This window comes from Passer domesticus, chromosome 5 (genome assembly GCF_036417665.1).
Source record: "Passer domesticus isolate bPasDom1 chromosome 5, bPasDom1.hap1, whole genome shotgun sequence".
In the NCBI taxonomy this organism is placed as follows: domain Eukaryota; kingdom Metazoa; phylum Chordata; class Aves; order Passeriformes; family Passeridae; genus Passer; species Passer domesticus.
The window spans coordinates 49,784,070-49,797,304 of record NC_087478.1 but is presented as its reverse complement, the minus strand read 5'-3'; the positions used below and the strand labels follow the sequence as shown (position 1 = coordinate 49,797,304).

The 13,235-nt window shown below is 48.1% G+C and overlaps 1 protein-coding gene and 1 long non-coding RNA gene across 9 annotated transcripts in view; one reads left to right on the top strand and one right to left on the bottom strand.

Moving 5' to 3' along the window:
- RBFOX2 (RNA binding fox-1 homolog 2) overlaps positions 1-12,088 on the bottom strand; it is a 170,971-nt gene extending 158,883 nt beyond the window's left edge. For 3 of the 8 annotated variants that reach the window (XR_010362439.1, XM_064420354.1, XM_064420356.1), the window contains exon 1: positions 11,600-12,086. Coding sequence is in view for 6 of the 8 variants with exons in the window: in XM_064420354.1 (XP_064276424.1) it covers positions 11,600-11,794 (195 nt within the window). In the remaining 2 variants the exon portion in view is untranslated. Of the gene's footprint in view, positions 1-11,599 lie in introns of all 8 variants that reach the window. The other 5 variants (XR_010362440.1, XM_064420358.1, XM_064420355.1 and 2 more) reach the window with 3 other exon arrangements.
- LOC135301362 (uncharacterized) lies at positions 3,188-5,177 on the top strand. The gene is made up of 3 exons (XR_010363116.1): positions 3,188-3,328; positions 3,756-4,010; positions 4,137-5,177. It is a non-coding gene; the product is annotated as an uncharacterized LOC135301362 (long non-coding RNA).
- Positions 12,089-13,235: the final 1,147 nt, after the last annotated feature.

The following is a 13,235-nucleotide window of genomic DNA, read 5'->3' as shown; positions in this document are numbered from 1 at the left end:
TTATACATTGGTCTGGCTGAAAGAGAGAAATACACTCAGATATGTTATCAGATCTATAGACAGAGAAGTTTCGAGACAAAACATGAAGCAGGAAGAATTCTTAGTAGCGCTAATTTGTGATTTATCAACAGATAAAACTTATTTTTCTGAAACTGTAGCATTTGGCACTGACTATATGATATTCCTGTTGAAAGCCAGAAGAGATCAGGCAAGATGGTGAAATGCAGCAAGCCTTTCCTGCAAGGATCTAATTATGGGACAGAGACAAACACAAAAACCAGACCTAACTCGGAACATAATTTCAACTTCCTGGCAAAGCCACACAGAGACATATATATGTATAGAGACAAGTATCAGGTGGTCAGACAATACATACTCAAATATCAGTCTTAGCCTCATTCACCACATCCAGATCCATCACAACAGCATTGACAGGTCACAAGTGGGCAAGGAGAGAAGGGATGGACAAATTGTATGCTGGTTTTGGCTTTCATAGGGTTAATTTACTTCACAGTAGCTGTTATGGGGCTGTGTTTTGCATTTGTGCTGGAAACAGTGCTGATAATTCAGGGATGTTTTAGTTACTGCTGAGCAATGCTTACACTGAGTCAAAGCCTTTTCTGCTTCACCCCAGCAGTGAGGAGGAGGCTGGGGGTGCACAAGAAGTTGGGAGGGGACACAGCCAGACAGCTGACCCCAACAGATCTAAGGGATATTCCACACCACATGGCATCATGCTCAACATATAAACCTGAAGGAAGAAAGAGAAAGGGGGGACATTCAGAGTGAAGTCTGTCTTCCAAAATCACCATTACAAATGACGGAGCCCCGCTTTTCCTGGGGATAGGTTGAACACCTGCCTGCCCATGAGAAGTGGTGACTGAATTCCTTGCTTTCCTTTGCTTGCATGCATGGCTTTTGCTTTACCTGTTAAACTGCCCTGATCTCAACCCACAAGTTTTTTACTTTTAATCTTCTGATTCTCTCCCTGCTCCCAGCGGGAAGGAGTGAGCAGCTGTATGGGGCTTAGCTGCCAGCTAAGATTAAACCACAACAGATGGAAACACTACAGAGTGAAGTTCCACTGTAACCCTCTCTATCTGACAATCAAAATCCACAGTTGGTCCATTTCCTTTTACATTCTCCTCCTCTCCTCTGAAGTGTTCTCTGGCCCATGGTTGACATCTAACCACCACACAGACAGCACTGTTCTCAAATGCCACTATCACCTCCTCCTGAGTCCATCCCACCATCCACAACGATGGCCTTGTCTCCTCTGTCTGTGACTGTGACACCTCAGCTCAGCTCTCACAAGAGGCACTTGGCACGCAGACCACCACTCTTAGGGAAATCTAACCAGCCCAGGAAATCAGACTTTTCCAAGAAGTGGTTAGGTATAAAGGTCAGATTGGGAAAAACCTGCTAGATCCAGCTGGTGACACTAGCAGATGCCAGGTCTCCACTGGATTCACATGAGCTTTGGAGAGGACATCAGCTTCATTTTCTCCCCTCATTTCAAGGCAATGGGAAATCCCATAAAATATGCAGAGGCACAAAGAAGGCATTTCCAGGTCAGTCTTTATATCCTCTTTCCAAAAAGCTGTGGGATGGGGTGTTTATTCCTCCCCCACAGCTTTGTACTACTTCCAGTGTTGTAGTCTGACAATCCTAGCAGTAAGATCAGGCATCCACCCAAAACTAGGTTTGTTGTCTGGGGCTCTCTGAAGATGACAAAACCCCAGCCCTATAATGCAATTCTGGCCCCCCCTTTACTCAGCTAAGGAGAACTGAACACCCATGAAGAAGCAATAAAAAGCAGGCAGTGATGGGATGCATTAAGGACTCATTATGCAGCAAACAAAAAGGAGATGCAAGTCCATGATCAACCAGGTGTTTTTCACCTGAGACACCTGTATCCCAAGTGGCAGGATTCCTTTGTAGCCCTAACGTGTCACAAAGTCTCCTCAGCAAACATGCCTCTGTCGTCCTCGCTGACCCCACAAGCAACCACACTGAGACCTGTGTTCCAAGGAAAGGGGGAGAGCTGCCAGCACCCATTGGGAGCCAGCACAGGGACGGGTCAGAAGCCAGTTCCTGCCTTTGCTGTCCACACAGCAGCTCTTTGCTTCTGTGCAGACCAAAACATGCTTTTTAACTCAAAAGGCAGTGTAGCTACATTCTCTCCTAAAATAGCAACCACAAAAGTCAAGGGCTGCAGATTAAAAAATAGCAACTATCCATGCAACTTCCAGTGTTTCCTCATGTGCAGGGATGTTACAATAAATCAGGATTATGTGCTACTTTTTCCTAATTCCTGCTTCACTCAAGCCTAAGAAGTACTGTGTTCTGAGCAGTATAAACAGCTGTAGAAACCAAAAGTTAGGTGGTTTCGTAGTTTAAGACAAGCAGCATCCATTCTACTTTAGAAGTTAGTTAGATTTCAAACCTTACCGTCCAAATAAAATTTCACTATGATGTTGACCAATCTCCTTAATTCAAGCTATTCCGCTGGGTTTTAAGACAACATCACCGTACATTTCCCCAACATGACACCCTTAAGGATTAGCCTACGGAAGCAGGAGGCATCAGATATATATATGTATTAGTGGAAGTTGTAGAGAGCTGTAGATCAAGGATTAAAACATCTGATCTCAATAAAAAAACCCCAGCTACAATCAAAAATACAAATAAAAATAAATTAGATTGTAAATGTCGATCCTTTTTTTGCCGAAACTGGTCTTACTACCAGGTACTTCAATCCCCTGCTTTCACAGTAAGACACAGTATACTTTTTCTACTCTCAGGAAACTAAAAAATAAAATCATTAGTACCTGTGAAGCACCCACACTACAGTGGTGAGTACTGTAGAAGAGACCATTAAAAATTAATAGGTCTGTGTTCAGTACAAGGTTTAGGTTATGTGCAGTATATTCAGTCTGGGGTCATACATGAGATGAAAGAGAAGAAATTAAATATTGGATAGTCCAAAACCTGACATTACACCCTTTTTAACTGGTTACATTAAATTTAATAGTGCCTCAGCGAGCACCATCCATTTGCTGCACTTGCGGAGATGAAGTCATCTCCAAAAACAAAAAAGGTATGACCACATAATTATGACCTCACTTGATGCCTTCTTGTCACACTCTCCTGCTGGCCAGTTACTGGCTATGAGTTCCATCCCCTTCAGTGCAGATGCACCAGGAATTAAAGCCTCCCCAGCTGCAGCCTGCTGTGCACAGGTTCTCACCCTGGCAACATTCTCTGTCTCCTCAGTCCTCTGCAAGGAGGAGACAGCACCTGCAGCTCCAGTCCACCCAGGACAAAAGTAACTCCAGCACCCCTGCAGAGCTGCACACCTCTTCCTAGAGCTAGAATACTGAGAGCATTCTGCATTTCCACACACTTTAACTTCCACTTGGACAAAACAAATAACAGAATGGGCAGGTGGTTCAGAAGCCAGACGGATTCTCCAGCAGGCTGTCCAAGAGACATTCAGATCTGCTGCGGCAAATCAGCAGCAGTGTTGCATACACTTCATTGCCTCAGTGTCCCCCATGATTCAAATAATTCCTGAGGCCACTGTAACATAAACACCTGTCTCCCACCCTCATAGATGCCACCAGCCCCAGGACATCTGCCTATACCATGCTGCCAGCCCCCACTCCCTTTGGTATGCCCCAGGGTTCCACCTGCTGCAGCAACATCACAGCCTAGGCCTCCTTCCCTGAATTATCCTTTTTGGATCTCCCCAGGCTGTGTGGCTGGTCCTACTCCTAGGAGCAGAAGCAGCACCACTCAGAGAGGGGTCTTAAATGCCAGGAACAACCCCAGGTCACTCCAAAGCTGAACTTCAAGAACTAGTGCCTTTAGGCAAGGAGAAGCACCTATGAGACCTACTCCATCCTGGTCCAGCTTTGCTCCAAAGCTCCACAGGGCTTTTAACATGAAATAAGGGTTGGAAAGAGCCCTCTGATGGACCTGCTTTCCAGGACAGCAGAGTACAAAGGGTAATGAAGAAGCCATTGCTTACACTTCCCCTCATTTCTTCTTCCCACAAAAAAGAACCAAAGACACAGCACAGAATAAAATCAAAGAGCCAGAGAGAGGTGGCTCAGCAGCACGATCTCTCACAGGAGCTGCTTGGAGAGACATGCTTGGCTACTCCACCTGCAGATCCAGAGACCCAGGAAGAAGGAACCCAGCCCTGCAGCTGGGCAGAGCCTGGCCTTCCCCCCACCTCACTGCCTGAGGTCAGTGAGCATGCTGGAGGAAAGGCGACCTTCCCACCCCTATCCGGGCAGGAGAACAGCAACCACAAGCAGCAATTTATAGCACCAGGATCCCAGCTAGAGCCTCCCTTCAGCCCACACAGCACTAAATCAAGGCTTTTTAGTGATGCCTTGGTGGGATTTTCTTCCTGGGCATCACCCTCAACAGTGACAACCACTCCAAATGTCTGCAAGAAGCTCCTACAGAAATAGCAGTGGGAAAGCTGTGCAGAAAGCCTCAGTTTGAAGTGCACAGTGCTCCAGTCCCTTCAAGAAACCTGAGCCGGATCCAGATCCCAAGGCCTCAAAGGCCTCTAGGGAGCATATTTTGATATTTGTGACACACAGAAAAGCCACATAAGGTTGATTCTTTAGCCTCTCTATTAAAAGAAATTTTGCTATGCACACTCAGAGGGAAAAAGTGCTGACACAATGAGGGTTTTCTGCCCCTCAACTGGTGCAGCTTCTTCCTGATCTCTATGCTAATACTTGCATTATTGCTGAGGCAATTATGAGCAGATGAAACCCCATAAAGTCATGCAAGAAAAGCAACAAGTGCTTCTGTTCTATGCTCCTTGAAGCAAGCATCCAATCTTTCCACACCACAAACTCTCCTAGACAAAGGCAAACGTAAGCAACAGCCCCAGGAACACACAGCCACTTCAAAAACATGCCAGCCTAAATCCCGCTGTCCTATCCAAGCAGAAGATCTCATTACCTCTTTTCTAATCAGTGTGAACCACAAGTACCCTCTGCCCACACTCCAAAGGTTAGAGGCTGGCACAACGGTATAGCTGACTGAACACCAGTGTGTCACCAAGTGAGCTGACAGAAACTGCCAAAGTTTCCTGCTCTGCCCAAGCTGATGCTGGATCCAGCTCTAGTTCAGCTGATGCTGCTCAGTAAACAAGGGGGCTTTTGTATACAACCTTCCTTTCTTTGTGGCCACTTAAATACCTCATATCTCTGCTTAGGAGTTGGAGTCCCATTTCCTTTGGTCCAGCAAGAGAGATGACGGGGGTGGTTTAGATAGATGCTGTATGTATGTGTGACAAGCCAAATGACAGAGACTGGAATGGTTCACAAACACCATGGAAATCTTCCAGAACCCAGAACACAGGTTAGAAATCTAAAAAACTACGTGGCATTTCTCAGCAAAGCTTTCCTACAGGAGAGGTAGCCAGACACAGCTCAACAGGACAGCTTGGCAGAGCCCTGACAGAGAACACTGCAGGGTCAGGATGGTGGCATGCTCCAGGACTGGTGAGGACTGTGTCATCCAGTCCCTGCCATCGCTGGACTTGGCTCCTACAAATATCGCTAACTCAACCTGGAAAAAATGAGATGCACGCAAGAAAGCGAAGCAGAGGGAGGGGGAAGCATGCTGGGGAAAATGTATACACATCTTTCAAACTGAATTTACACAAGATTGCTGGCAAAATTAAATTTATTGGAGAGCAAAGGGAGTTAAGGCCCAAAATGCAGTCAAGCAGCTCTAATCCCTAAACATTGGGATTATCTCATGACAGCTACACTCGGGTGTCCACTCAATACCACTGTAAAATGTAGATCAACAGAATGCTTCAATGAACTGGAACTCGTTACCTCTAATTGCTTCTCTCACTTCTCTTCTGGATGTTCCTCTGATCCCTCAGCCACTGCATTTCAACAGCAAACACACAGACAGAAGGTCAAGTAATATCAGAGATGGGCAAATTAAATAAGAGATTTCCAGACAACAAAAACATCTGCCCTTCTCTTTCACTTCATACAAAAACTAAGGTTTTCTGAGTGCCACAAAGCAAGTCAGCAACATAGAGTGACATGTTTTAAAACATCTTCAACTGATGTGATTCCTACCTTTTCCAGAGGGGCAGAGCCAACCAAACACTGCTAACAACAGGCTTTATTTTTCCAAGCTAACAGGGGTATGTCCTTCAGCAGCAGTTTCCAGGGGGCCCACAGACCACACACAGAATCCCATTCAGGTCCACCTCAACTTCAGTTTGGCTTCCCTACCTCTAGTGCAAACGAAGCAGTTGATGTATTTTATTTTATTTTACTGCTGCCTCCTTTGCATCTCCTGTGTTCTGGCACTCCTGCTGTCACCAGCCTGCCCACAGCAGAGGCTGAAAGGGCGGTCACAGTAAAGCACGAAGCCAGCACAGGAGCACAGCTGCTAAACCTTCAGTGACCAGCACATCTTCAAGACACCCTTGAACACACAAGTGCAAGCCCCAATGCAGAAGGGCAAGGCAGGGGACCTGCCTGCTGCATCACTGGGGGCAACAGCCAAGAGAGGGGATTGCACAGGATGTGCCTGGGAGCTGCTCCAACTCAGCTCGGTGGGCAACCTTTCCAACATGCAAGGGAGAGACCAGGCCTCCTGCAAAACACCAGAGCACTCGTGTTTCTAAACAGGAATTCTGAAAGCAAAAATAAAAAGCTTATGTCTACAGCTGGTACACATATGCAGAAGGAAACCATCTCCAGTGAAGCCAGATCTCTGTTTGGCTTCCAACCTCACAAATGTGGCCATCACCTTTGAACACAAACCTCTGGAATCTACAGAGAAATACTGAGAGAGCCGGGAGGAGTACTAAAGCATGCAGAATACTTCACTTGGGCTTTCCATTTTCCTGAATATGGCAAGAAAAGAGCCAACATTAAAGCACTCTTAACAACTCTAAAATCCTAACTTTCAGTCTGTTTGCCAAAGGTTTTCTTTGAACTGGAGATTTTCTAAGTGTTCCCAGACTGTGTAAAGTCTAACTCATAACATTCAAATATTTAAAAAAACAAAGGGCAAAAGCAAACAGAGAAACAACAACAAACTTAGAGGTGATCCATGACATCTCATCACATCAGCAATACTCTGTCAAAACAGCATCCCAGGAAACCTCATCCTGGATCCAAGGCAGGGGTCGAAAGATTGGAACTTCATTTCTTGTACTATAATAGCTTGTATTCCCTGCACTGTTCTGCATCTCTTTACAAAGACAGCCATGCCATGAAAAATAAGAGAGAGGAAAAAGCTAACCTGATTACACAGCTTTTCCACAATTTACTGGAACTAGATGTTCTCTTCTGTAAGATTTAAAAATACAGACTTCCAAAGGGTCCCTCACAGCACAAAAGCTGTTACTCACTGCCCCCATCTCAATTACAATCCCAGTCAGCCCTCTTACTCGTAAACACAAACCTATCTAGAAATTATCAGCAGACTGATTTCTTGCCATCCTCTGGAGCACCACAAACAGGCCACAGCTTGAACAAGGACACCGGTTGTCATGAAGCACCAGTCATGTCCCCACTCTCCCCTTTCTGTGGCATCCTGCAGCTCAAGGTTTCCAGTCATTGTGCTGGAAAGAAGTCAGGCTGGTAGAGGGTGTCACAGACCATCTCCTGGCTCACGGTAGGATGAGAAACCGCAGACTTTCTTGTGCAGCAAAGACTTCTCATCTGTTACATCATCTTTCAGTCACAGGGGACTGATCTCAACACCACTAGTCATCTTTATGAACCCTGTGCTGACATGGCTGAATGACAACACAAAGTCACCACTCATTGCTGCCACTAAAGGTTTATGTGGACTGGGCAAGACTGCAGCTGCATTAACTGTCCTGACCAGCTGGCCATGCTCACGGTTGCAAGGAGAGTCAATTCTCCCAAATGCTCAGGGATACTGAGCATGAAAGAGGAACAAGGATCACCTCTGTTCACACCTTGAAATTCCACCCATGTATTCCACCCATGTATGATTATAATTTACTAACCAGCCTAGACCCCATAAAAAAGTTAAATCAAAATTCAGCTTGGGGATTAAAAGAGGAGTTGATTAACTCATTCAACCCCATGCAAAGCAAGGGGAAGATATTTTAGTAACTTTTTCAGCAGTGTAAACTGTCTGGTACACCTATAGCAACTGGAAGGGGAAGACAAAAACAGCACCCTGGAATTACACCCTTGTCTGCAGTTTTGAAAGAGAAAGGGACACTTCCCAGCTAGCCACAACACTTCTCATCTTTCATCACACAAGGAACAGAGGAGGAGAGAGATTGTTGCAAGGGTACTTTCTCTTCCATCTGTGCAGCAGTCAGTATTTTCTGACAAGAAGCAAATACAGCTGCATCAACAACTGCATTTCAGTGCAGTTTCACTAGTGACTTAGGCTAATATAACTTTCTTTTTTTGTCTTCTCCCCTGTGTTAGGCATTATTTTTACCCAGACCAGCAAGCTGATCCAAATGATTCAATCACCCAAGTCGGCAAACAGAGCACGAGGTAGTTCCTTGCTAGTATTTATACAGTTAAACCAGCAGTACCTTTGAGGCCCTTTACTTCCAAAGCTTACAAACCTATCCAAATACTTCCAGGTGACATTCCTGGCCGGTAGCATTTGACTTTTGCCATTTATGGAACAGAGAGAGCTAAAACCCAGCAGTTCCTGGTAGACCTTTTCCTCCCACGCCACGATTAGCTGAAATATGTCCCAGAAGCAGATAGCAGCCATGATCCGATTTGTCCCAATCCCAACTCAAGCAGCTTTACACCACCCTCCTAACAAGATCAGCACTGGCCAAACACCATTTATCCAGCCTGATCAAAGATGGATTAGATAATGAAACCCTAACTGCATAAGCTGTCTGAGCATGCTGGCCTGAGACAGCAGAAAACAAGAAGCCCAGTAAATCTAAGGGCTACTCAAAGCTTTCAGGCACCCCCAGCACCAAGGTCTTAATAACTAGCTACTGTCTTATCTTCCTATAGCCTAGTTTTGATATTTCATGTTAATAGACCCCCCCAAAAATCTACTAGTTTTACAGCTACATTAGTAATTCTACAGCTGAATTATTTATTTTAGCATTACACACTGTGTTTATAGCCTGAGCCATCGGTAGGTACAGGTTATTTCAAAGAAGAACTGGTGGTGGGCATAGCATTCCGTGAATCCTTGCTATCAGCCAAGAGACACAAGGTCACCAAGTTTACACAGCAACAACCCATGGCTCTAGAACAGGAAGTAGAAAATTGACAGGATCTCCAGGAAAAACAAGGTACAACGGCTGCAGGTCTTATTTCCAGCTTTCAGAAAGCCTCTAGTACATAGGCGAGGGAGGAAAAAAAAACATCAAAGAATAGGCTCTTTATTCCTCTTGTAAGCATTACATACAGTTAAACACAGAGGATTTACTAAAAAGAAGCTGTTATTCTAAAATAAGGTACTTCAAAAGAAGGTACTATCTGAACAGAAATCCTCATGAAGGGCAATCTTGTGTTTTGTCTTTTAAGGAAAAAGATACCAAATTTCCCAAACATTAAAGAACACATTTTTCCTACCTCTGATGTTATTGGTAAGTTTGGCTTCTAATTTGATACTTCTTGCTTGCAAACATGAGAGATTCTCCAAATATATAAACTACACCTTTTAAAACTAAAAAAAAGTAAAAATAAACTTCTGGACTTATAATTACATAATTGTTTGGTTAGAAAGGACCTTAAAGATCACCTAGTTCAAATGGTGGTATGTATTTACACATATATATGTTTATTCTCCTCTTTTATAATAAAATAATCAAATTTTTTCCATATACATACATAAGGAAAGATTAAATTGAGAATGCCAAATAAGTACAATATGGGTGTCCTAATCTGAAGAACAGCTACAATGACTACAGACACACTAAAAAACTGGGCTCTACTAGCTGCACCTCACCAAATTTCTCCGCTGTTTGGTACAGAAATAAACCCTAGCTTTCTGCTAATCAATTCCATAATCAATCCCTACTATCATGACCACCAGCATTACACACACAGCTTCACACACACACTGCTGTAGCCCCATGGTTGAATGCTGCAGTCTTACCATCATGCATTATTCACTGAACAGACAAGACACTTTTCAACGTAAATATAGGGGGGAGTCTTTTATCTGTAGAGTAATTGTACGAAGTTGCAATTAAAAAAAAAAACAAACAAACAAACAAAAAACCCAAAACAAGAATAAAAATACAAAAAAAAACCCCAGACTTTTGCTAAACCAGCCCAAGTCCCTTCCTGGGCAATTTTCAGTTGATTTACCCAGGTTTATATCAAAAACAGACAGTTAAACCACTATACGCAGGGTAAACTGGTGCATCTTCTGTAACTACACAGGATCTCAGCCTCAGTTCAACTCTGAAGAGCTGGAAGAATTTCATGTCACCTTGTGCACTCATTCATAACTCGTAGGAAGACATGCCGTATGAACACTCCGATGCTGAGCATCTTTCTCCTCGCAACTGTACACATTGTCTGAGTCATACCTGACACCTACGTGTGGGAGAACACACAACTTCAAGGGATAAAAGAGCACTGCACGATTTTCACTGGCTCCTGGGAGAGCACAAGCACTTGGGTACGAGGCTCCAGCAAGCGCTCAGGCCACACCACCACACTTGGGAAAACCTGATGCTGTGGGGTGGAGAGACCACCCTGAAAGGCTGAACGTCAGAACCACAAACAAAACCTTCCTGCCGCAAGCTGCTTAAAAAATAAATAATTCTTGAGCATGAAAACTGGGGACAGCCTGGGAAACAAAAAGGGAAAAGTGTTGGCCAGCATTTGGCATCTTGATGAGAAGCGCTATGGAAAGAATAGGATGCTCCCTTTGGAAAGCCAGCAGCGCTTACCAACCCCAGAAAAGGTGAAAAGAGAAACAAGCTCAGATGAATAAATCACGCTGCTTCCAAAGAGCTCTGATATTCTCATCACGAGAAGCAGAGAAGGCCAGTGCGACTGCCGTAATATAACAACCCTCCACAACACCCAGACAAAGGGAGGCACAAACACCTTGGCAGCATCACCCCGCAAACACAAAGGCCAACGCACCTGAAACAAGCCATGTTTTGGGAACGACCAAACCGCAATGGCAGGAGACGACAGAAATGTGGGACTCTAAACCAAGCCAGAAGACGCCCCACCACTCTGCTTTCCTCCTTCCCAAGCAGCACCTGGGATTTCTCCTGGTGCCGTACAAGCCCCAAGCGCCGCGGGTAAACCCCGCCGGGCCCGGAGCGCTGCCGGTGCCCCGCAGCCGACCCCGACCCCGCGGCCTGCCCGGGCTGCCGGCGGTGCCCGGGGCGCCGGACCCGCCAGGGCCCCGCGCCGCCGCCCCACGTGCTGGCTGCGCCCCCGGGAGCCGCCGGGCTCGGCCCGGGCAGCCCGCGGGGAAAGGGCCGCGCGGCCGAGCGCAACGCGCCCAACCCCGCAAACCCAGACCAAACGCGGCCCGGCCCGGCCGAGCCCCGGGGAGGGAGAACCGGGGACGGCCCGGCCCTGCCCGCTACCTGCATGCCGCCGCCGTCGGCCTCCGCCTCCGTCCGCAGCCGCTTGCTGTGGCCGCCCTCCGCGCCGTCCCCGCCGGGCATGGGCTGCTCCAGCTCCGGCTCCCGCTTCACGCCGCGGGCGGACCCCGCGCCGCCGCCGGCCAGGAGCTGCGGCTGTGGCTGCTGCTGCTGCGGGGGCTGGCCGCCCTCCGCCATCCGCGCCGCCGGAGCCCCGGCCGCCCCCCGCCCCGATCGCCCCGCTCTGTCACCGCGGCGCCCGGCGCTGCCGGAGGAGCGGGAACACTGGGAGCAGCGGGAGGAGAAGGAGGAGGGCGGCGAGCCCCGCGCCGCGACCGGAGCAGCAGCGGGCGCGCCGGGCTCCGACCCACCGGAGCGCCTCGGTCACGGGCTCGGCGGCGGCTGGGGAGGGGCCGGAGCCCCTCGGCAATCTCCGGAAACGCCGCCGGAGCAGCGCGACCCCCGCTCGGAAACCTTCGGCGGCGGCGCCGGGCGGGGCGGGGCGGGGCGGGGCGCGGGCGGAGCGCGGGGCGGGGCGGGGCCGGCGGGAAATGGCCGCTCCGCCGGGCCCGCTCCGCTCCGCGCCCCGCACCGCCCCGCCCGGCCCGCGCGTCGGGCCGCCACCGCCCTCGGGGCCCCGCGGTGCGTGCGGCCCCCGGCGGGGCTGCGGCGGTCACGCTGGCCCTAGGAGTGCGGGGCACGCAGCCCTCGGGCACAGCCGGGTGCCCCGCCACGGGCCGGCTTGATCCCGGCCCCGCTGGCGCAGTTGCCTTTCGGAGCGAGGTTTCCGCAGCCCTTCCATAAGGAGCTGAGGCGAATGTGGGGTGGTGGGCACTGGCTTTAGGGGGATCCAGCAGCAGGGATCCCCGAATCCCGGCTCGGCGCAGCCTGGCATCGCCGGTGCGTTGTGCTCCTTCCCGCCTCTCCTGGGCCTCCTCGCCGCACCTCGCTCCAGGGCTCGCCTCGCAGCCCCGGAGCACATCTGGCTTCTGGAGAAAGGGCCTGCGCTGGTTTCCTGTCCCTCATGGCCTCCCTGGGTTTCTCCTGCACTTACATACATATAAATAGATCTCCGCATTTTTTCTGCTGCGTATGACTTCCAACCAGATGGAGACACCAGTCTGCAAGGACCCAAAGCCTGTCCATCGGCCCTTTTGTGTATCTCCATGTTTTTGATCTTGAGGAACAAATTTGGGATCCTCAACCAAAACATAAATTTGATTTTATTATTCAGCTGCTATCTAGTAGCACTAAGGACAATATCTGCTCTAGAATGAGGAAGGCATAGGCAGCCTGCGTTGTCCTGAACATAGTCTGGAAGCCATGGCAACTTGATGGAGAACTAATCCACAGATCATAATACAAATCTGTGGTTGGCTTGATTGTGGGATGGGAATGACACTCCTGCCTGCCAACAATTTGGAGAAAAGGAAAGAAACTAAAAATGGAGTTGGTTGGTGTGAGGAAGCCTTTTTGACTTCTCGAATATTACCATGTGTAACAAAGGCTGGGGAGCAGCTAGATTATCTTAGTGTTCCATATCCCCTGTACATGCTACATCTGTTGATCTTCATGAAATTACAGAGCCTTTAGTTTTGAGTGACAGTTACCATACATGACTCCAGTCTTCCTTTACACC